Source organism: Eschrichtius robustus, chromosome 18 (genome assembly GCF_028021215.1).
Source record: "Eschrichtius robustus isolate mEscRob2 chromosome 18, mEscRob2.pri, whole genome shotgun sequence".
In the NCBI taxonomy this organism is placed as follows: Eukaryota; Metazoa; Chordata; class Mammalia; order Artiodactyla; family Eschrichtiidae; genus Eschrichtius; species Eschrichtius robustus.
Window position 1 is genome coordinate 50,938,966 of NC_090841.1, and position 25,447 is coordinate 50,964,412.

The 25,447-nt window shown below is 40.2% G+C and overlaps 2 protein-coding genes across 5 annotated transcripts in view; one reads left to right on the forward strand and one right to left on the reverse strand.

Moving 5' to 3' along the window:
* The window catches only part of COMMD6 (COMM domain containing 6), a 38,915-nt gene extending 25,100 nt beyond the window's left edge, over positions 1-13,815 (reverse strand). For 3 of the 4 annotated variants that reach the window (XR_011071051.1, XR_011071050.1, XM_068526836.1), the window contains exons 1-3: positions 13,710-13,815; positions 13,610-13,621; positions 2,133-2,285 (exon numbers count right to left, since the gene is read on the reverse strand). Coding sequence is in view for 1 of the 4 variants with exons in the window: in XM_068526836.1 (XP_068382937.1) it covers positions 2,133-2,285; positions 13,610-13,621; positions 13,710-13,751 (207 nt within the window). In the remaining 3 variants the exon portion in view is untranslated. Of the gene's footprint in view, positions 1-2,132; positions 2,286-13,399; positions 13,579-13,609; positions 13,622-13,709 lie in introns of those variants that run through there. The other variant, XR_011071053.1, reaches the window with a different exon arrangement.
* Positions 13,816-21,885: 8,070 nt separating this feature from the next.
* UCHL3 (ubiquitin C-terminal hydrolase L3) overlaps positions 21,886-25,447 on the forward strand; it is a 41,906-nt gene continuing 38,344 nt past the window's right edge. The window contains exon 1 of the mRNA XM_068526299.1: positions 21,886-22,015. The gene's annotated coding sequence lies outside the window, so the exon portion shown is untranslated. The remainder of the gene's footprint in view (positions 22,016-25,447) is intronic.

A 25,447-nucleotide genomic window follows, 5' to 3' on the forward strand; every position in this document is an offset into this window, starting at 1 on the left:
AGCAAAAATACTACTGTAGAGTTGGATAATGAGCTCATAAATAAACTTTTTAAAAGCATCCAACAAAGTTCTTTGTGATCACAACAGAAAGATTTATTAAATGCCCAGCACTGTCCTCAACAATAAGACTTTAAAAAAATGACAGATTGGTTCCCAGGCTCTGAACCACTTTTAGTTCAGTGAAAGACTACATTTCAGGGTGATAAGGGCTGTCTTGTCAGTTATACTAAGAGAGACCCAACAATGACAGTAGCTTACATGGTAGAAGCTTATTTCTCTTCCAATTAAAAACTAAGCTGGTATGGTAATTCTCCTGTAGAAGTCATCAGATAAAACATCAGATAAAAAAAGGGATCAAATTCTGTTTTCCTTTCTTAACCTCTACTTGCCGAGAAGTAGGAAGCAAATTTGATATACTCTAATGATTTACATCCTTGTATTTTCCCTCTTCTTTGGACTTAATTCTCTATTTTGCTACTTAAAAGAGTATCTGTATTTTGTTTTAACTCATATGTAAGTTTATTACGGAACGAAGGAGGAAGTAACCATTTCTTAAAAAATATATACTCATGATCATAATTTCAGCTACTAGAAAGATAAAAGTCAAAAGCTCAAAGAATGCTCCTTGGCGCTCAGTCCTGTAATGTGACTAACAGGCTCTGTTTGCCTGGTTAGCTGTAAGCCACGTAAAAACTACCTTTAAAAGAGTTGCCCCATTTGTGATCTTTTTACTATGAGAGAAAAATTTTAAGAGGTGTAATCAGCACCTGATCTGAGCACAAATGCGGCAAAGAAAAATAAAAATTAGGCCAGTATTATGAATTACAAAAGGACTGAAACCTATATTCCTTTTTGAAGTAGATTTGGTCTTTATATTCAGTTGAAAGCTACTCACATACCACAATACACTACATTTATTTCCTTTCAACCAAGTCCTAATTTGCTTCCAAGGCACTATTTAGCATTAAAAATAATGAATCTGTGACCCTTTTTTGTTCTACAGCAGACACTGCTGTTCTAAAAAAAGGAATCAAAAGGAGAGAAAATCCTTAAAATGTAATTTGTAAAACAGAACTACAATATAACCCACAAATCTCACTTCTGGATATATATCCAAAGGAAATAAAATCACTACCTCAAAAAGATATCTGCACTCCCACATTCAATGCAGCATTACTCACAATAGCAAGGTATGGAAACAACCCAAGTGTCTGTTGACAGATGGATGGATAAAGAAATTGTGGTGTGTATATATACACAACAGTATACTATTCATCCTTTAAAAAGAAGGAAATCCTGCTATTTTTGACAACATGGGTGAACCTGGAGGACATTATGCTAACTAAAATAAGCCAGACACAGAAAGACAATACTGCATGATCTCACTTATATGTGGAATCTAAAAAAATTGGAATTCATGGTAACAGAGAGTATGCTATAAGAAAGAATTCATATCTATTCACTCACCAAAGGGATCAAAACAAAAACAAAACTCTAAGGCCAGTTAAACTAGCCAAAGACAAAGCATTTCCCTGTATGTACATTGAAAAGAAAATGATTTCTCATCCACCCCCTTTCTTGCTTATAGAAAAGAGGTAGAATAATAATATATATAATATTGGATACTAAAAATAATAATAATAATATATATAACATGATTCTATAAATAAACTATTGAGTTACTCTAATCCCTAGCAGATAAAATTAGCCATCAAGTACTAGTGGTCTGATCTACATTTTGTAAACATTATTAGTCAGACAATTCAGGGTCAATACTGTTCAAAGGTAAGATTCATTTAGCTTAATCACTCTTGAATATTAAGCCTAAGAAGAATAAAACAGTTAAATGCAAAGTAAATATCCTGCTAGAAAAGATGCAAATTTCTTAAACACACTCACAGATGAGTCCTTGAAAGTGATGGAGTGTCAGTATACAAATTCAGCATATTATATTGAAAACATTGAAAATAATTTATCAAATTCCCAAATAAAGCAAATCCAGATCTTTTGTAAGTAAAGCACATCCAAACAATTGCAAATAAAAAGTTAAAATTTTCTCTTAAAAAAGATTTTATCTTTTTAAGCAGTAATTACAGAACAATGGCTAAAACTGAATGAGTTATATCACAAACCTGAAACTGTGGAATTGTCATTTCGAAGGACTTGTTCTTTACTTGGCCTGAAGGATCTGCCACTTTGAGTATCACTGCAACATAAGGATACTTAAGTGACCTGCAGCTGTCTGAGCTCACAGCCATACCCAGCTTCCACTGAAAATCTATGAGCTGTAATGAAACAGTACACAATACACCAGTTATAATATTGCCCTGAATGCAGATATTTATTCAATTTTACTGCTCTCATATTCAAGTTTTAATTTCAAGGCCAGTCAGAATAAAAGAAAATATCTTCATTTTAATATTGCTAGGGGGATATAATAATCAAATGAACACAGAGAGAGGCAATAAGGGATATAAACAGGGCTGGAAAACAACACTGTCATAATTACAAAAGGGAAAAAAACAAAAACAAAAGTCTCCACCTGATGTGTTATGGAGGTAGATGTGGCAGTACTGGTTTTCTTTTCATTTTGCTCCAGTACTTAAGGGGACTCCAAACATTTTGGACCATCTCTTATCTCATTTTCCTGTTCCACATATGCCTTTCCCCATTCCACAACCCAAAAGTCCTAAAATGGAAGATGAGTTATATACCATCTTCATATTTGATTGAGGCATACATGGGAACCATACCAGTTTCTTTCCTCACCACAGTCCTTGACCTGAAACCTTACACTAGCATAAATACTGGGGAAGGTGGTTTTAGATTTCATCACTGTTGATGGATACCTGCCACGTGATGTGCTATGCAGTTTACATGTATTTAATGCCTCACTGAATCATCATAACATTATAGGCTATTATTTCCATTTTGCAGGTGACAAAACTGAATTTCAGAGAGCTTACATAATATGCACAAGGTCACACATTTCTGGACTCATAACTGAAACCAAAGTCTGTTTGACTCCAATGATTACATGCTTATTGACTACTGGCTGCCTCATTACCTCCTAGCTAATTCTTTTCAATGATTGTTCAGTGTTGCCATGGCATAAAACAGGACTGGATAAATGCAGCCCTTAATACTGAGTTTAAAACATAAGACAATAAATGGAGGAATTTTGTGTCTTGTTCCTAAAGCTTCAGAAGATATGTAGTACCTAGCAGGCACTCACAAAAAGTACCTGTCTATTGACTGATACCTTTTGCTACCAAATGAATGCTTACTGGGCAAATAGCTTTACGTATTAATAAAAAACATTTTTATAAAATGTGGGATTAGTGTAAGGACCAAAATTTCCTCCTGTCTTCAGACTGGCGGTAGACGAACCAGCTACAGCATGAAGGCCAGGCTGGTCCTGATAAAAGGTTAACATCTTTGATAAGTGAAAAGATTGTATAGGTACTTTTTAAATGAAAGTTTCCCATACAAAAATAGAGAAAGGATAGTAGGTTAATAAGAAAAGAACTACAAACAGCTAATAAGCATATGGAAAGGAAACAGGGAAATGCAAATTTAAACCACAAAGAGATACCACTACACACCTACCAAAATGGCAAAATTTTAAGTCTGATGATTCTAAAACTGGCAAGAAAGGATGTATCACAGTGCTGTTGATGGAAGTCTAAATTGGGCCAATCTTTCGGAAAATTGGCTTTACTTAAACTGCAGTTAAGCATATCCAGTGATCCGGTGATTCAATTATTAGGGATATAACCTAGAAAAACAGTATGCTTGGGGCTTCCCTGGTGGCACAGTAGTTAAGAATCTACCTGTCAATACAGGGGACATGGGTTTGAGCCCTGGTCCGGGAAGATCCCACATGCCGCGGAGCAACTAAGCCTGTGCACCACAACTACTAAGCCCATGTGCCACAACTACTAAAGCCCGCGTGCCTAGAGCCTGTGCTCCACAACAACAGAAGCCACCGCAATAAAAGCCCACCCACCGCAACGAAGAGTAGCCCCTGCTCGCTGCAACTAAAGAAAGCCCGCGCACAGCAATGAACATCCAAAGCGGCCAAAAATAAATAAATTAATGAATTAATTTTATTTTTTTTATTTTTTTTAAAAAAATATTTATTTATTTATTTGGTTGCACCGGGTCTTAGTTGCAGCAGACGGGCTCCTTAGTTGCGGCTCCAGGGCTCCTTAGTTGTGGCATGCAAACTCTTAGCTGCAGCATGCATGTGGGATCTAGTTCCCTGACCAGGGATCGAACCCGGGCCCCATGCATTGGGAGTGCAGAGTCTCATCCACTGCACCACCAGGGAAGTCCCTGAATTAATTTAAAAAAAAAGAAAAACAGGATGCTTATGTGAGAATGTTCCTAGCAGCTATATTCAAAATAGCCCTAACCTATAAACAACCCAGATGTTCATCAGTAATAAAATGGACAAATGAAATGCTGTACAGCAATGAAAATGAATGAACTTCAGCTATACTTAACACCAAAAATCCTGAAAGAAACAAGTCAAAAAGTTATGTGATTCCATGCACTTAAACTTGAGAAACAGGAAATATAATACTGTTTAGGGATGCACATACAGATGGCAAAACTATAAGAAGAAGCAAGAATATGACTATCACAAAAGGATAATTATTACCTCTAGGGAGGAGGGTGGGAGAGATATGATTGGGAAGGGGCATGTGGTGGGCTTCTGCGGTACTGGTAATGTTCGATTTCTTGAGTTTTGATTGTAGTGACACAGATGTTCACCTTTAAATTACCCGTTTTTTTGGTAACTATTTGAGGGGATGGAAGTTAACTAGATGTACTGTGGTAATCATTTTGCAGTATATGTATGTCAAGTCATTATGCAGAGCTGTATTTCAATTATATCTCAATAAAACTGGAAAAAGTCAAATTATTCATTAAACAGTCCAAATGTTATGCATGTTTTGGTATAGATGTTATCTTGCACATATAGCAGGGGGAGGGGAGGATACGTCAGTGAGCTCCACATTTCTGGTTGAAAGGAAAATTTTATTTAGGCTAGGTGATCAAAGGAAAGCTTTAGAGGAGACAGAGCTCAGTTTTGAAGAATAACAGAACTGAAATTGAGAGGAAAAAATGTGTTTTATTTATATATTCCATAAATACACACCTAGCAAAGAATAAGTGCTTAATAAATATTAAGCTGAACCAACTAGAGATAAAAATAGTTCATATCTGGCTGAGGGATAGAGCATACTGTCTGAAAGTGAAAGGCTCTTATAAGGAAGTATGGAAAATAAGGCTGACAAGAGATCAAGAATCAAGAGGCCAGTAATTTTTTGCAAATTGTACAAGTTTTCAGAATACTCTCATTTACAGTTGACCCTTAAACGATGTGGGTTTGAACTGCAGGGATCCACTTATACACAGATACTTTTCAATAGTAAATACTACAGTACTACACGGTCTGCAGTTGGTTGAATCCACATGTATGCAGAGGAACCTAGGATATGGAGGGCCGACTATGAATTATACACGGATTAATACCTGCGCTGTTCAAGGGTCAACTCTATTTTATCTTACTATGAAAAACATTATCATATAAGTCATTTAAACTTTTCCTGTTGGCAATGGGTAATCTCTGAAAGTTTCTGAGTTCAGAGAATGGTATGACAGTATTGATTTAAAAATATTCATCTGATGGCTGCAGAATACAATGATCCAGGTACGAGGTTTTAGGTGCCAGAACTAAGGTGGTGACAAGTAGGATTAAGCTGATCCTATAAAGAATGGATCACTAGGTCTTGATGATCATCTACAGTTAAGGGAGGTATCAAAGACAACTATAAAATTTTGAGCCCAGATGACTGGGAGAATATATGATATATGAATCAGGACTTTTTATATTTTAAGTCCAAAAGTATTATCAAGAAGTGATAATTAACCTATATGAGAAAAGAATCTAAAAAAGAATGAATATATGTATATGTATAACTGAATCACTCTGCTGTACACCAGAAACTAACACAACATTGTAAATCAACTATACTCCAATAAAATTTTTTTTAAAGTGATAAGGAATATCTAAATAGGAATGCTCAATAAGTGGATAAAAATTCAAGAACAGAATTCATGGGAGTACATGATTAGAGATACAGTTTTATATCAGTTCAATGGTGATATTCAAGAAAGTAACTTAACACTTTTTAAACATATTTGGCCCATACAACTCCTTGATGCAAGAAGTTCCATTTTTACTGTCCATAGTAAAATGGGAGATAAAACATTGCTTATTTGACTCTAAAAGTATGAAATAAAACACTGGATTATCCAGAACATTTCAAGCAGAAAAGCAATTAAGGAACACAATGTTGGAATTCACTGACCATTACAATGGTGAAACTGGCAGGTGGGGAAATTGGGAGAGCTGCCATTTACTGTGCAAAGTTGGTATTCATGAGTACAAGAGCTGGGATTAGGTTTATGGGATGAGAATTTCCCAAATTCTGAACTGAACATTTAAATGCAAATTATCAATAAAAGCAAACCTTCTAATAAGTGTGGTTGAGCCTTAAATAGGAATTAACTACAGAGGAGATTTTAAAAAGAATAAAAAAAGAAAAAACAAAAAAATCAAAACAGGGCGAACATCGCTATGGAGAATATTGAAATGAAGTAACAGCCTCAAAATTCTTGTAGAATTAAGAAAATGATTTAAAAAGAAAAATGTACAGAGGAAAAGCAGCTAGTAGTAAAAAAATAGGAATAACCAGATGTAAAATGAATACAAAGAAGAAAAATAATCAGAAAGCAAATATAGATTAAGAGGTAAACAAAGAAATTAGCTGTAGTCTGTCACACTAAAAATAGTTGATATGGTGGCTGAAGTTACTGGTAACATAAAAACATCACTATAAAAACTGTCTACAGGGCTTCCCTGGTGGCACAGTGGTTGTGAATCTGCCTGCCAATGCAGGGGAAACGGGTTCGAGCCCTGGTCTGGGAAGATCCCACATGCCGCGGAGCAGCTGGGCCCGTGAGCCACAATTACTGAGCCTGCGCGTCTGGAGCCTGTGCCCCGCAACAAGAGAGGCCGCGATAGTGAGAGGCCCGCGCACCACGATGAAGAGTGGCCCCCACTTGCCGCAACTAGAGAAAGCCCTGGCACAGAAACGAAGACCCAACACAGCCATAAATAAATAAATAAATAAATAAATAATTTTTTTTAAAAAACTGTCTACAAAGAAAAAAAATTTTCAGACCATTTCAGTTTAAATTTTATTTTTCAAAACATAGGAGAAAATTTAAAAAATAATCGTGCAAACCTCCATCATCTTAAAAACTATGTTCGTATTCCTGTGTCCCTGTTTCTAGTCTTTGTATGCAATTTTTATAGCTAGAGTCACAAAATACACACTTTTATGTTCTCTCCTTTTCTAAATGAAAGTTTTCTAATGGAAAAAATGTTAACCATTCTGCACACATTAATCTCTCCCAAAGTACTACGAGGAAAAGACTGATTAAACTCATCCAAGGATACAACACTAATAGAGCTGGTATTCAACCCAAATTTGTCTGATTCCATATTCCATGCCTTTTTCATTATACCTAGCTGCAACATGACTACCATTCAGAATTAAACCAAGTCCTAATAGGTCAAGAAAGTAGACAGGTCTGGGAGAGGGCAAGAGTGTTTAGCATCTTCTAAATGCTAGGCCTGAACTGTCCAGTATAGTAGCCACTAGCCAACTGTGACTATTTAAATTAATTTAAAATGAATAAAAAATTCAGTTCCTCAGTTGGACTAGCCACGTACAAAGTGCTCAAGAGCCATGTGTGGCTAGTGCTACCATACTGGATAGTGCCAACAGAGAACATTTCCATCATCGTAGACAGTTCTATTGGACAGTGCTGTGCTAAACTCTGTGCTTAGTACTTTGTATCTGCAGATATTATGGCATGAGTTATTAGCAAACTTCTACTTGAAAATTCATATTAGCTCTAGCCTAAGTGGACAACTTTTGCTAAGTCATTAGCCTTTCTCATCTTGCTTAATGGCACCTTCATCCATGCTTTGATTTTCTTCGTAGCACTTAATGGTTTCTAAAATTATGTTAACTTATTCATCCCGTGTCCCCAAGGAAATGGCATTATGAGTCTAGTTACTACTCAATCTATTAGAACATTATCTGATAGAAAGTGAATATTCAAATAAGTATCTGTTGAACTGTTTAGAAGTTCTGGGGTATGTCGTAACTGGGTCTCCAAAGATAGCCTCCAGCAATTAATTCCACCCCGCTCTGTAAGTGCACGGCACTCCTCACATCAAGAAGTGGAGCTTATTTTCTCTCTGCACAAATCTGAGCTGTCCCTGTGCTTGTTTTGACAAGTAGAATATGGCAGAAGAGGTGTTCTGGAATCTTTGAGCCTAGACCTTAGGAGAACTGGAAGTGTGTCCTTCCTTCTTCATGGAATGCTGGCTCTTGGGACTCTCCTTCTTGGAACCCAGCCACCATGATGTGAGCACCCACATGAAGGAGAACCAAGTCATGCCAATGATCAGCTCTAGCTCAGCTCACGGCCCAAGTCATGACTAGCATGTGAGTGAGCCCTCTTCACTTCCACCCAGCTAAGGCTCCTAGATGACTGAAGGCTCCTAGATGACTGAAGTCCCAGCTGACATGATGAGGAGTAGAAACCATCACCCAGCTAAGCCCAGTTAACCCAAAGACTCATGAGAGACAATTAAACAACTGTTTTAAGTCACTAAGTTTAGGGTGGTTTGTTATGCGGTGACAGATAACTAAAACAGAGCAAACACAACTAGCTGAAAATAGCTTTGTTAATAAACTTACTACGATACACGATTTATCAAAAATGAATTCTCAAAACTATACAATCTGAACTATATTGGTTTACAGAAATTGTAGCAAATACAAATAATCAAAACAATGTTTCCTATTTGGTTAGTGTTAATACCACCAGTAAAAATAATACAGAAAAAGAAAGCGTTTCCCATTAAACACAATCACTACTACTAAGTTCACAGTACTACTGTCATGCAACACAAAACAAGTATCAGCTTTCCTCAAAAAGGTTTTTAATCCTCATTTCTTTTCTGATGACCCCCATTTTCTAAGTGACTCAGGTCTGAAACTTCAGTCAACTTTGATTTTTCTCTCCCTTACACAAAACACTTATGAATCGCTAGGTACTCAAGATTTTATTTCGGCCAAGGCCACGGACATTTATTCCCTTCTTCCCAATCTCACTGTTAAAAAGCCTTTTAAAAAGCTTGCCTTCCGGCATCCCTGGTGGCGCAGTGGTTGAGAGTCTGCCTGCCAATGCAGGGGACACGGGTTCGAGCCCTGGTCTGGGAAGATCCCACATGCCGCAGAGCAGCTGGGCCCGTGAGCCACAATTACTGAGCCTGCGCATCTGGAGCCTGTGCTCTGCAACAAGTGAGGCCGCGGTGGTGAGAGGCCCGCGCGCTGCAATGAAGAGTGGCCCCCGCTTGCCACAACTAGAGAAAGCCCTCGTACAGAAACGAGGACCCAACACAGCCATAAATAAATAAATTAAATAAATTTTAAAAAAAAAAGGCTTGCCTTCAATTTTACTGCAGCCTCCTAATCAGTTTCTTGCCTAGAGTCTTCCTCAGTTCCAAACCACAGGATGGACTCTAAACACTACTTATAAATTTGCCTCAGGAACTAGTTAACCCTTCCCCTAGCACTTAAGTCATCTCACAGCACAGTCCCAAACAGCTTTCCCACTCGTGCTCAAGCTGGACCGCATCCTCTCTTTAAATTATCTTTCAGTCTTCAAACCTTTGCTCATGCAGCTCATTCCTCTTGGAATACAACTCTCAAACATCTATTTAAAATTCAAAACTCCTCTCAAATTCTGCCTGCTCTGTAAAGTCTTTCCTGGTTTACTCAACTTTTCTATGAATGGTCACGTCACTTCTTACACCCCAGCACTTAGAACATTCTGACTTGAATAGTAGTCATCTGTGGATCTGTCTCCCTCCCCCACCATCTACTAGACTGTAAACTCCCTGAGGGGAGTTCATACATCCTTACATGACTTGTAGCACCCAACAGGACACAAAGAAGAACAAAAACAGCCATACATGTATGAACTATGACACAAACTGTACAAAGACTTAAGTCACCGTCTCATATATGGAAGAGGGAAAATGGCACTAGATATTGTGCATCAATATACATATTTCTGTTGATTTATACCATAAAACTGGCAAGCAGGAAAACAATAAAATGTGGCAACAATAGAAACAATCATTCATCTATGATAAGGAGTTCTAATTAGACATCTATAAAAAAGAACCGTGAATTACTTCAAAACAGTGACTATCAGCATCAGAATGTAAAGTAATGAATAACCTTAGACCTTCTGGGGCTGGACAAGGTAGCACAATGGTTTGTTAAATTTAAGAAGTTCAGACTCTGAAGTTAGACAGATCTGAGTTTGAATCTCAGCTCTGCTACCTTCTACCCATGTGGCTTTGGGCAAGTTACTATGTCTCTATGCCCCAATATTCAGTTAAATATTTACGAAATAATACTATGTTCTAGGCACTGGGACTATAAAAAATAAAACAAAGGGTTCCTGACCTCAGGAACTTACATTCTAGTAGGGAAGACAGACAATAAGCAAATACATATACAATGTGGTTGTACTAAGTGTTATAAAAATAATTTTTTTAAATGCAGGTAAGGGGACAGAGTGACCAGGAAGGCTGTTTAGATAGAGCCTGGGGGAGACCTCTGTAAGGAGGTGGTTTTTGAATAGAAAGACACCTGAGTCAAGTGAAGGAAAAAGCCACATGAATAACTGGAGAAACGAGCATTCTGGACAGAGGGAGAAGCATGCCTGGCCTGTGCAGGGAACAACAATGAGGCCAGCATGGCTGGAGTGGCGTGAGCTAGGAAGAGAGGTAAGAGACGAAGAATCACGTTTTGAAGGGCTTTTAGGTCAAGGAAAATATTTAAGACATTTTTCTAGTGAGACAGTACTCTCTTAAATGGCTTCGGGCAGGGAAGAGACCTGGTCTAACTTAGACTGCAAAAGTCTCCTCCAGATTGATGAACAGGGCATTAAGTTTAAGAAGGAAAACAAAAAGACTCAATTGGGAGACCATTACAGTATCTACACAAGAGGGTGGTGCTTGGGACTCAGGTGGCAGCAAGGGGAGGGAAATTTAGAGAATATTTTTAGAGGCAGAGAAAACAGTATTCTGATGGATTGTAGGCGGGGTCTGCGCTCTCACGGGAGGTGTGGTCCCAGTTAACCTTGCTGATTCTTATACTGGTGAGAAATATTTAAAGAAAGAGAGAAGGTATTATAGCTCAAGGAATTTAAACTAGTATTAGCCCTAAAAATTAGCTATATCTGGTACATTTAAAAAGCATATACTACAAACAGAAATGACTTACTGCTAGGTCAAGGCTTTTCCCCCCTTACAAGACTGCTGAATACACATAATCATTTTGTCTAGCAATATAATATTTAAAAAACACATCATGAACTATGAATAAAAAGGTTCAAGTTAAGAGTTCCTGGAGGTGAAACTCACAAAAGTGTGAGGTCCCCCTAATGACTGGGGTGTAGGTGGGTCCCTGAGATTTTAACTCAGACTTGTCCACGCTGAGCCTCCAGTAATTCATCAATTGTGGTTTAGGTTTTCCTACCCCTAGCACTGGTTTTCACGGAGGTTTCTGTTCTGGTTAAGTTGTGCTTCTCTGTATTCACCTGTCTCTCCAATTTGGGAGACAGGAGTTTGCCCTGTGACCTCACTTTTCTGACTTATCCAAGAAGAACTGTTAATTTTTCAGTCTATTCAGCTTTTCACTTATTTTAAGGCAGAGCAATGACTTCCAAACTCCTTACACACTGGACCAGAAACTGGAAGTCAATCACTTTTTATAATCTTCTTCATAAAAGTTTAAACATCTTTTATTAGATTTATTGCAATGCACTTTACAGTCTACTAATGTTGTAAATGACATCCTTAAAAAAATGTTTTTCAACTCTGAACTACGAAAAAACAGTGAATCACCTTCCTAAACTCTAATATTATTTCTAATAATCTACTTGTAAATTATCTTGGCTTTTTCTATGTAAACAATCATATAACATGTGAACGATTGCATGGAAGGGATGTGTAGTAGGCTGAATCACAGTCCCCAAAGATGTCCACATTGCAATCCCCAGAAATCAGTGAATATGTTATTTTAACATGACAAAACAGACCTTGTAGATATGACTAAATTAAGGATCTTGATGTGGGGAGGTTTTTCTGTATTATCCAGTTGGGCTTTATAAGAAGGCGGCAGGAGGGTCAGAATCAGAGAAGGCAATATGATGCTGGCAGAAAGAGAAGTGATGACAGAAGCAGAGGCTGGAATGATGTGCTTTGAAGATGGAAGTAGAGGCCATCGCTAAGGAACACAGGCAGCCTCTAGAAGCTGAAACAGACAAGGAAGCAGATTCTCCCTTAAAACCTCCAGAAGGAACAGAGCCCTGCTGGCACCTCGGCTTTAGTCCCACAAGACTAATCTTGGACTTCTGATCTCCAGCACTATAAGAATAAATTTGTGTTGTTTTAAACACACCTCCTCCTACACACACCCCCAAAAGGTTCAACTTTTAAAACCCTATACTCTAGTATAATTCAGTTTCAGGATATCTTACACAAATAAACATATGACTTAATGTAAGTATAATAAATGGATAAGATGATTTCTGAGAGATTGAATCAAAGTTATTGAGCAATAACTCAGAGCAAAGCCAGATAGGGGTTTGACTGCTATCTGAGTTTCCCCCTATCTCCCAGGAATCCTCAAAAACAACAGAAAGATCAGCTGGAGACAGATGTCAGAGAGCAGTCAAAGGACATCTCTCAGCCCCTGTGTTCTCATTATCTATCTCAGCCCTTTCTTATACTTTGTGGTCCTGGGTAACTAGTGTATTTCAAATACTCTAGTTTTAGTACGCTTCTTCTGGGAAGTGTTATAAGCTATTTGCCTAAAAAGTTTATTAGCTGAAACAGGACAGGAACACTCAGAACAAAGAGACAGTCCTAAGACACACTTAAAAAATCAAATTCTTATTCCAAGCATAAAAATACAGACACTGAAAGGTTAAAGAGATAAACTCTCCCTCTTCCACAAACTGCTCTTTAAAGACCTAAGAAAATGTTTGCGCAGCTATCTTTGGAAATTTTGATAATTTCTTCTCTATATATATTACATCCCCAAATACTATGTACCTAGTATCGAATACAACGGCGCTTAATCAAGGAAGAACAATATTTGGTCTGTACTCTTCGGGCTGGAGTGGGTGGGGAAGATTAAATTACAATGGCAGTGGCTACCACCTCAGAAGCCCAGTGGAAGGAGCAATGCAGGGTGCCGGAAGGAAAGGCACGGGCTCACGGACACGGGCCTTGGTTTGGGGTTGAGCTGGGGAAGGCTCACGGTGGCATCGTCCCGCGGCTGCCAGGGGCGGGCGGAGGACCAGGTGCAGCCGCCTGCCACTTGTCCAGCCGAGGCCGGCGGAGGCCGCGGAGGGATGGCCACTCACTCACCTGGTTGGTGACCTGAAATGGAAGCAGAAAACACAATTTAGGGAACGATCTTTCTTGCTCCGGAGCCCGCTGCCCCGGCTCCTTCCAGGCCAGGTCTTACCTTGGCCTTAGCATCCAGCTGTGGCTCGCTACACCCCTCCATAGCAGCGCCCCGGAATCCCACCAGCCACTCAGGTGGAAGCTCCCGGGGCCACCAACCCTTCCGCTTCCTCTTCCCGCCCCTCGCGGCCCGTCGCACGCACCGGACGTGGGGGGAGGAGGGCAGAAACATCTTCGTATACCTCCTCCTTAATCTCAATTAGACATTAGTTTTATGGAGCTGATCAGTAACAACGGATATACTGTAGGGAAAAAGGTCCGAAAACTTGGCAGATACCTTGTGAAGGGAAGGATAGATTATCTTTTGGATGCCGTCTCTCCCTACTTATGCCACGGACGTGGACTCTTCCTGGTGCAGCCCACGGCGCCCTTTGAGCAAGCGCAGACTTGTAGCTGCGCAGAGTTGTTAGAAATTGATGCTAACCGAGTTTGAAGCTGCGGGACAACCGCTCCCTCTTCCCCACAGATGTTTGTCCTGCGAGGGAGATGACAATGGGACCTTTAGTTTTGTGATTAACTTCTGTCACTCGGATTCATTTCACTGGCCTAGCTGGAGGTGGGGTGGGCATGCTTTTTGTCACCCTCCTTCGTGGGGGACAACACGAAGTGCTGGGAGCTTTATAGTCACATAGGCCTGAATCTAAAACCCTCTACCACTCAGCCGTACGCCTTGAGTAAAGGTAGACTTTCTGGAGATCGGCTTTCTAATCTGTAAAAATCAGGCTGTAGATATTTGTCTCACAAGGCATTATGAAAGGTTCAATGAGATCCCATATGTAAAGCACATAGCAAAGTTCCTGAACATGGCGAGTACTCAATAAATACCAGCTCCTATTATCATCGTCATGATAGTCAATCCTCAAAAGCAGCCTATAAGTTATCTAGATCACAAATTATCTCCATTTTAAAGTTGAGAAAATAGAAATTCAGGAATGTTAAGCAATATCAGCTAACTAATAGATAAAACTTCAATCTCTGGTTTTAATTTACGGTCTGCAATCTAATTTCAGAGAACTCCAGAGGGGCTTAGCGCTCCCAGTGTACCTGCTGAAATCCTTTTCCAGTTGCCTTGTGCTAATTGAATGTTCTATTTATACTCCAGGCTACTGAAGAATATGGATGATTGTGTGTGTGTGTGTGTGTGTGTGTTGCAGGGGTGTTGCGGGAAGTGGATAGTGGTGGAAATCCACGGGCAGCCTGAGCAACGATGCAGAACGGAGAATAAGCATGATTACTGATGCTAGAATCATAGAGGTTTTAGAGCTTAAAGCAGAGTACGTACCACAGATTGTTAGATTTGGGGCCAAATTTGACGGACCTACATATGTAAAACAAAACAAAGCAAGTAAGACAAACTCTATCAGAAACTGGATGGCAATGCGTTTAGATAGGTTTTACGTGTTTCAGATTGTCACTGTCCCACATTCTTCTTTCAGCTCCCCTGGCCGCGTCACACATTCACCTGAAAGCTGCAAGACATACTTTTTAACCTCTGGCTTAAGGGGAACTTATAGAGTCTCATTTTAAAAATGAGACCTAAATAGATTAAGGGCCTGGCTTATAGAAACACAACAATATTATGTTAGTCGTGATTTCTGATCAGGTGTGGACAATTTTTCATCCATACTGCGGACAGATGAGACCAAATTATGTTAAGTTTTTTTTTTTTTTTAATTTATTTTTGGCTGTGTTGGTTCTTCGTTTCTGTGCGAGGGCTTTCTCTAGTTGCGGCAAGCGGGGGCCACTCTTCATCGAGATGCACGGGCCTCTCACTATCGCGGCCTCTCTTATTGTGGAGCACAGGCTCCAGACGCGCAGGCTCAGTAGTTGTGGCTCACAGGCCCAGCCGCTCCGCGGTATGTGGGATCTTCCCAGACCAGGGCTCGAACCCGTGTCCCCTGCATTGGCAGGCAGATTCTCAACCACTGCGCCACCAGGGAAGCCCTATGTTAAGTTTTGATGTGTCCTTTTTTTCAAGTTAATTTTTTTTCTTATTTATTTATTTATTTTTGTTTGTGTTGGGCCTTTGTTGCCGCGCGCGGGCTGTCTCTAGTTGCTGCTAGCGGGGCCTCCTCTTCGTTGCGATGCGCGGACTTCTCACTGCGGTGGCTTCTCTTGTTGCAGAGCACGGGCTCTAGGCTCGCGGGCTTCAGTAGTTGTGGCTCGTGGGCTTAGTTGCTCCAAGGCATGTGGGATCTTCCACGACCAGGGATCGAACCCATGTGCCCTGCATTGGCAGGCGGATTCTTAACCACTGTGCCACCAGGGAAGTCCCGATACGTTCTTAAGTATTGCAAAAAGGCTATGTTTTAGGATGGTTATTTGGCAATGCAACAAATGCTAAAGGCAAATACAGCATGAAGACAGCTGGACGTATTCCTATTAAGATAAGTAATCTAAGAGTAATCATGGTGGTGTGCCATGAATGAGTTACAGGTGTGTAGCGAAATTGACCCGCCCCGCCCCCCCCCCCCCCCCCCCCCCGCCCACCATAGCCCTAAGGAAAGCCAGGTGAGGCCTCATCCTAGAAGATTCCCTGAGCTGGTTATGACTGCAATGACAACCTTATTCGATTAAGTCAGGTGTTGTACAAATACAGAATTTCATCAATTGTTAGATGCATATTTTTTCGCATTTGACTCCTCAGAAATCATACTGCACATTGCATCAGATGGCTCCTTACAGTGGCAGGTAGGCAGGCAGCAGGTGTGACTCAGCTGTTTTTGCAGGTGTGTACATGAACTTGGTTAGAGCTGTTCAACACTTCTATTGAATCACGGGTATTGCTGGCTGTGTACATACTATGTTTAAATGCCATGTGAAATATCTTTAAAAAGATTATGCCGTCAAGGAGCAACTAAGCCCGTGCGCCACAACTACTGAGCCTGTGCTCTAGAGCCCGCGAGCCACAACTACTGAGCCCACGTGCCACAACTACTGAAGCCCGCGTGCCTAGAGCCCGTGGTCTGCAACAAGAGAAGCTACCACAATCAGAAGGCTGCACATCGCAACGAAGAGTAGCCCCCGCTCGCCGCAACTAGAGAAAGTCCGCACACAACAACGAAGACCCAATGCAGCCAAAATAAATAAATAAATAGATAGATAGATAGATAGATAGATAAATAAATAAATGTTCCTTTAAAAAAAAAAAAAAAGATTATGCTGTGATTTGGCATAAAAAAAGTTACCAGGAATGGAACCAGGCATGGAAAGAGAACAGTGGGTTGTAAACTTAGATCAGTAAGGCAAATATGGGTTATTGGAGGAACGACCAAAATTCCACGTGTTCCTACAAATCAACCAAATTACAATTCCTAAAAAGGTGGATAGACTTGAGTAGATAAAACAAAAGTGTTGTTTATTTCAGTTCAAGGTTGGAGAAGTTGCCAGATCCCTCAGAATATAAGAAAGAAATTTATAAAAATGAGAGAGCAGTTTTTTAGTCTCAAATACTTTCATTAAGACATCAAACATCAGTTTGTCAAAAACTTCCCAATGTGTTTGAATAGAAGCTGCTGAATTTGCAACAGTTGCTGAAAAAAATGAAACTATGAGTTTAGTCATGTAGGAAATAACATTTTTTGGAGGTACAACTGCATGTTTTTATTTGGTTATTAGAATTTGGGGCAGCTGTATCAATTATCTGACTACTCCTTTGAATTTGAGTATGAAAATTTTTGGTAGATATAGGAATTAGGCGTTGCTGTGTAAAAAAGCCCTGCCCCCCCCACAAATTCCCAATGTCATACTACAAACAAACATTTATGTAGCTTACATGTCTTGGGGGTTAGCAGTGAGTTGGCCAATGGAGGCTGGGCTCAGCTGAGGTGTTTCTGCTATGCTCCAAGTGTCCTTATTCTCTTCCTGGAACCAGCAGGCTGGCCCAAGCTCATTCTTCTCCAGGTGATGACTCAAGTACAAACAGCAAGCAGAAGCTTATTCAGGCCTGGATTGAGAACTGGCATACAATTATTTCTGCCCCATTTCATTGACCAAAACAAATCACATGGCTGAACTCAATGTCAAGGACTGGGTAAATACACAGTTAATTCTCATTATGAAGCTACCACGAATGCTGAGTTAGTAAATACTGAACCATTGCTCCTAGTGGAAACAGGTTAGGTTCCTGTGAGCCTCTGGTCACATTTTAATCAACAAAACAACACATTTTTTTATGTGTATTTTTGTTGAAAGTCCCCACATTTAATCTATATTGTTGATTCTTTAACACTGATCCCAGGGCTAACAGCACCGTAACTCATGCCTGAAGGAACTTATCTAATACATGTATTTTCTCTATAAGGCACATTACAGTCTTCCTGTGTGTGGGAACACAAAACAGCACATGAGCACAATGCTTGGGGCCATTTTATACAGTGAAATCATCAACAAAAAGCACAAAAATGCCCAAAAAATGTGGCACTAAATAGACTGCAAAAAGGACACATTTCCAATACAAGACCTCGAACAAGAAGGCAGAGCACAGACTTGCTTGACCTTAGCTGGGAACTCAATTTTTTTTGCCACTCTGAGCATGTCTGTGGATGACCTTGAAAGCGACATGGGTACTGATTTGGGGGTTACAAATAAATATTAGCAAGTAGATAAATTCAAAACACAGAACCCATGAATAATGAGGATTGACACTACTTTTCCCCTAGTGGAAAAACTTCAATGTTATATGGCAAAGGGTATAGATAAAGGAAGAATTAAAACATAGGGACCTTATACATATGTATAACTGAATCACTTTGTTGCACACCAGAAACAACATTGTAAATCAACACTACTTCAATTAAAAAATTAAAAAACAAAACAAAACGAAAAAAATGGGGGCCAATAATGCAGAATCTTGGGCCCCATCTTAAACTTATTGAATCAAAATCTGCATTTCAGATTCCCCAGGTAATCGTATGTATATTCAAGGTTAAGAAGTACTGGACTCAATACCATGGTGGGTATATGCATGCCAGAGGCTGAGAGTTAAACCCTACAAACATCAGAGGCTACTACATTCATAAGGGTTTTTTTCTTTAATTTATTTATTTATTTATTTATTTATTTTGGCTGCATTGGGTCTTCATTGCTGTGCGCGGGCTTCCTCTAGTTGCGGTGAGTGGGCTTCTCATTGTGGTGGCTTCTCTTGTTGTGGAGCATGGGCTCTAGGCGCGTGGGCTTCAGTAGTTGTGGCACGTGGGCTTAGTAGTTGTGGCTCACGGGCTCTAGAGCGCAGGCTCAGTAGTTGTGGCGCACGGGCTTAGTTGCTCTGCAGCATGTGGGATCTTCCTGCACCAGGGATTGAACCCATGTCCCCTGCGTTGGCAGGCAGATTGTTAACCACTGTACCACCAGGGAAGTCCCTCATAAGGCTTTTATGGGTTCAAAGGTCTAGCCCATAATGGGACAACCTCTCTAAGGTGAAGGGTAAGCTATTGTACCCTGCAATTCCTATTAACAGGGAAGAGGCAGAGCACTTGGTGGGTTTCTGGCTTTTGGACGCAGCATACATCACATTTGGGAATACAGGTGCCACACGTTTATTGGGTGATATGGATGGCTGCCAGTTTGAGTAGATCCCTGAGCAAGAGAGTCCTCTGCAGCAAGTCCATGCTGGAATGCAAGCTGACTTCTGTTTGGCCCTATATCTCAGCTGATCCAATGTTGCTAGAGAGGTCCACGCTGTGTAGAGTCCTAGGGAAGCCCTAACAGGAGAGTCACGGTGCAGGAACTCAAGGTTCTGGACCAACGCCATTCCTCTGACAGTAAGTCATTTGAAAAACAACCCCTGGCAACCCCTGGCTAACAACCCCTTAGCTCTCCTGACTAACAGCCTGGCTGTGCAACTGAAGTGATTATGCAACTATGGCCGCCCATGATGAGCTGGACATTTCAGATTTACCACCTCACATTTGGGTGGTATAGCAACAATCTCTCAGATAGATAAGGAGAATGGGGAGTCTTAGAAATTCCTTGGAAGTTGAATAGTGGCCAGAAGAACATGAGTGGGAGAGTTGGAAGTTCCCCAAGAAAGGCAAGCTCAGTGTAATTATCTTTTCCTCCCTCCCTAACTGCTCCTCTCCCTGCATTCCCTCTCTTGGGTGCAGCACTAACACGCACTCTACCCCAGGTCAGATCTCTGGAGTCATCACTGACAGTGCGGGCTCAGCAGTGGGATACCCCCTTCAAACAGTATCTCTTTAATCTATGCCTGCCCCTCCTGCCGCTCTGTCACCGCTACTGCCTTAATTAAGTCTCTCATCATTTCAATCTGGCAAATTTTCCACATTATTGAAAATGGGGTTTATGCATATCTGATTATTCCATTCACTCCTCAAATATTTATTGAGCATCTACTATGTATCAGGCACTGGGTTAGGCTTTGGGGAAAACGATGTGAGGAATTCAAAAATGACATTGCCGCAGGCCTTACGGAATTCACAGCCTGATGAAAAAGAGAGATGAAAATCCTCCTTAAAATCCTTCAGTGGTTCCCTGCTGTTTTCAGGATGAAGCCCAGATGTCTTGACCGGTCAGTCCCTGCCTATCTCTCCGACACTGTCTCTAACCACTGCCCTTCAGTCTTGCAGGCTCTGCAGCCACAGTGCACACTTTCCCTTCTTCCGAGCACCCTCCTCTCTGACTGGCTACCATCGACTTTTTTAAGGGCTCACTCCAGCTGTCCACCTCCTCCAGGAAGCCTTCTGGACACTCCCTTTCCCCGTTAGCTGCCCTTTTGTGTAGTTTCACCAATCTCATGCTACCACTATCACACATGTATCACACTTCATTGTGATTCTTCGTTCTTTTGTCCACCTCTTCTACCCTACTGTAAGCTTAGCTTTGTGTACCCAACACTTAGTTACAGCCTCTGATTCATAATAGGTACTTGCCATTTTTTCTCAAATGGAACTGTGTAGGTATATAGAAATGTTCCCCACTCTGTAACAGCAGACAAGGCCAACATATCACTTCTGTACCCTGGCAAAGGAGCTTCTGACCACGACTCCGGCGTCCTCTGGGTGCGGGGCCTCCTGACTGGCAGCGCCCAGGTCCCTCCCTCGACGAACAGGACTCAGCGGCGCGCCCCCTAGCGTCTCCGGCTGACGCTACAGGAATGGGAGGGCGCCGGAGAGCACGCGGTCCCAGACCCTCGCTTGGCGCATGCGTGGCACGGGAGCGGTCCCATCGGCTCGGAAGAGTCCAAGCGCGAGGGGAGAGAGCTGAGATTCTTTTCCCTTCTGCAATAGGAAGCTGGCTCCTATTCTTTTCCTTCCGATTGTATCTTAACTTAAAGGGGAAACCTTGACTTGTGGTTCTGTAGGGAGCGATAAAGGAGCTAGGGTGTTGTTAGACTTTTCTTCGTCTCTCGGCACCCCTCCCTCGGGGCGCAGGGTTGGACGGGTCCAGGTCAGGAGCAAGGGGGCGGAAGCGGCGGCGGCTGTCAGAGCTGGAGAGGGGCCGGGCGGAGCGGACATGGAGAGTCAACGCTGGCTGCCGCTGGAGGCCAATCCCGAGGTGAGCGTGGCTCGGGTCTTGGCCTGAGGCCGCGGGCAGGGGCGGAGGGCACCGGGCTGCCGCCTCTAGTCCCGGACAGTTTGTCGCTAAATCGTGTTCTCTGTTTCGTTTTCAGGTCACCAACCAGGTGAGTGAGGTGTCTTGTCGCTTGGGACCCGGGAGCCCTCCCTGGCCGCCTACACCCCTGCACTCCCCAGGAGTCTGGGATTTAACTCCGTGAGGATCCCTCTTGCTCAGCTTCAGACGGGCGTGCTCTGTTTGCGGCCGCTTCTCTTCCACCTGGGTCCTGGAGATGCTCCCAGCTGTCTCTGGTCCCATTCCCCGTCAACAGAGTTAACTGGGTTTTTTGGGTCGGAGGTTTTGAGGGACGTTCACCCTGTATTCCTGTTCCTCTTCTCTCTTCGTTTTGCCTCCTGCTAGTGCCGAATCCATAATTGTCCCACCCCTATACCTTCTAGGTGACTAATTTGCCTGCAGTACCTGACTCCAAGCTTTGTAAAGTCTCCCACCCAGTCCTTGTAATCTCATCCGCCACTTACACCATGAAATCATCTTCCAGTCATCTTCTCTCGCCCGATCGAGTCACTTCTCTTCTCCGCCACGCCCCCTTTCTCCTCCAGTTTCTTAAAAGTGGAATTTAGTTGCTTTTATACCATAGGAAAGCTCAATTCCCACGTCATCCTTTGCCAGCTACAACCCTTTAAGTTCGTTTGGGTGTTGGAGGTTCGGGATGGGGAAGGAAGAGGGAACATCTCGCAGCCACTCGATCAAAAGGACAATAAATGCTACCAGGTATAAACTTTTTATTTGCTCAGGTGTATTTTGTCTTCTCCTGTTTTTCATTCTCAACAGCAAGTTTACTTTTTACTGCCCTCTTAGTTTATCATACTTCTCCCCCCTACCCCCCCCCCCAATAATCTTCCTTCTCATCACCAAGGAATAATGATTCATCCTGTACTTCATTGGTTTTCAGTTTTGAAAGCTTATAGAAAATTCCTTATATAAAGAAAGCAGATAGAAGTGCTTTATTTTAATGTTGTCAGCAAACTATTTTTTTATTCAGGTTTATTACATGCTTTTGAAATGATTATTACTGCCTCAGTTCTTGTCTCTTTAGTAATCTAGTAATTTAGTAATGAGCAAAGCTTGGAACACAACATATATCTTTCATGTTATTATTAAGGTGGCATTTCCTATCAATATTAATTTTCTTTTGTTTTACCCTCTTTGACATTTGTTGCTCATTTTTTGCCTAAAACATTTTGACGGCTTTGTAAAGAAAAAAATTTTCCTTCTGAAGAAGTCAGTATTTACAACTTCTGATTTAGTGCCCTAAGAAAGAAGCATATTTCTCTCAGACCTAATTCCAGATTTTTTTATAACTAGTTAAAAATCAATTTACCGTATATCTGGGCTCTGTCCTATTCTATTGATCTATGTGTTTGTTTTGATTACTGTGGTCTTGAAATTAAATAGTATGAATTCTCAAACTTCATTCCTTTTCAAAATTGTTTAGGCTATTTTAGTTTCTTTGCCTTTCGATATAAATTTTAGAATCAGCTTGTCAACTTACACAAAAAATTTTGGTATGATTTTGATGACTAGGCCTATAGATATATTTTGGGGAAAATTAATATCATAACAATATTGAGTCTTGCAATCCATGAAGATGGTACCTCTCATCATTTACCTGGGTCTTTGATTTCTTTCAACAGTGGTCTGTCGTTTTAGCATGTCGATCTTGCACATTTTTTTGTTTGTTTATACCTAAGTATTTAATGATTTTTGGTGCTATTGTAAATGATGGTGTTTTAAAATTTCATTTTCTAGTTGTCCATTGCTATGTATAGAAGTATAATTTATTTTTACGTGTTAACTTTGTACTGCTGCTGTGCTAAATTCACTTACTCTAGTGGCTTTTTTTGGTAGATGCTTTGGGATTTTCTATACAGACAGTCATATTCTCTGTGGTTAGACTGTTTTATTTTTCCCTTTTCAATCTGTATGCTTTTTATTAATTTTTCTTGTTTAACTAGTTAGGACCTTTAATACAAAATTGAGTAGGATGGAGAGAGAGAGGACATCTTTGTCTTGTTCTGGAACTTAGAGGGAAAACATTTGATTTTTCATCATTAGATATGTTAGGTGTAGGGTTTTGGTAGATGCTTTTATATCAGGTTAAGGAAGTTCCCTTCTTTTCCGAGTTTGCTGAGAGTTTTTATCATGGATCACTATTGAATTTTCTTAAATGACTTTCCTGTATCTCTTGAAATGATCATTTAAGGAAGAAATAATACCAATCCTACATAAACATAGAAGAGGGGGGCACTTCTCAACTCATTTTATGGCCAGCATTACCAGACAAGCTGTGATAGGAAAAACTGCAGACTCCTCCTCATGAACATGGATGTAAAAATCCTCTACAAAATATTTGCAAAGAGAATGCAGCAGTATATAAAAAGGATAGTGTATCCTGACGAAGAGCCGTTTATTCTGTTATTGCAAAGCTGGTTCACTATTCTAAAGTCAATCAGTGTAATTAACTGTATCAACAGACTAAAAAACACAATCATTTTTAGATGATACCATTATTATTTTTAATAAGATATAAGCTTATATAATTGGAAACCTATATTCTAAACCTACGTTCTCATTGGAAACCTTTGTTCCTAAGTAATCTTGGTAGACGGTAAAACACATTCACTTATTCACATCAATTAAATAATATTTGGGGGGCACCTTTTGGAATACCAGGTATCGGGGCAGGAGCTGGTTATATTTGGTGATGAAAACATTTATGGTTTTCTGCTTTTCAGTCCATTGGGAAGACAGACAATAAACAAGTAAGCAAACAAATAGTTAGCAATTATTATAAGTGCAGTGGAGAAAATTAATGGTACAGTGATGAAGACCATCAGGGAAAACATACTAGGTTGGATGGTGACAGGAGGCCATTCTGTGGTGACATAAACAGAGAAAAGATATTATTAGTATATGATTATACACTATTTTTGGCATGCTTTGGTGTGGTTAAGTTTGTTTTAAATTTATTTTTTATTTTTTTTAATTAAAAAAAATTTTTTTGTGTTAGTTTCTGGTTTATAACAAAGTGAGTCAGCTATACATATACATATATCCCCATACCTCTTCCCTCTTGTGTCTCCCTCCCTCCCACCCTCCCTATCCCACCCCTTTAAATTGATTTTTTAAAGAAGTAATGTACATTTAGTGGGAGAATGGACAAGTATCTAAGAAGTAATCAGTTTTTACCAAAATTTTTGTAGTTGTTTCTTTATTCTCTTTATGTTAGTGGCAGAACTGAGAACTGAAAATGGAAATTTAATTAACTCTCTCAGAATTTGGAAAATTTATAAATTAAGCCACAGATTAATCCCAACAACAATATCCATCCCCACCTTTTCTTCTTTCCTCAGTTGAATGGAATCATAGGCCTTTTACTTATCTTGATTTCACTCTGTTACCATTTGTTGGTTGCATGTGTCATTATACTCAGTATGAGCACACACTGTTTAATGCTCTAACAACGCCTAGTTTGTATAAGAATGATTAACACATGTCTACTATGTGAAGATTGTTAGTAACTGTTAGACGTTAACTAGTAACCATATGTCTCAGTAGATGTGGTAAGTAGTGATTTCTTTTGTTGGTTCATATGCTGTTCACTGCCTTCTCAGGATATTTTGTCTTGCTATAGGTAGGACTTACCTAGAATAAAATCAGTTAAATGATAGAAAAAATTATTTTAAAAATTGAAACTCCATTTTATTTACATATGCATTTAAGGGGGTAGGTAATAGCAGCTTGTAGCTGATGGAAAGGTACAGGTAATTAAGCATCAGGAGTTATAACTTTTTTTAAAAAGAACATTTTGTGCTGTGGGCAATCATAGAATTTCTTTTTATGACCACACTAGATTTTCATCTTGATTATGTTTTGTGATTTGAATATTGCACAGCCACATTATATAATTTTAAATATTGTGTTTTAGAACCACCCATTTCTCATGTGGAAATTCCCTAGAAATATTCCTAATTGTGGATTTTATTGAACAGGCAAAATATTTTCTGGCTGAAGGAAAAGAAATTTAACATAATTATTGTATTTAGTTGCTTAGTGTTGGAAAAAGATTTAGAAGTCATCTGCTAAATTATTGCCATGAACATACAAACATTCGTTAGTTAGTGTTTCCCATCTTGGGAAAAA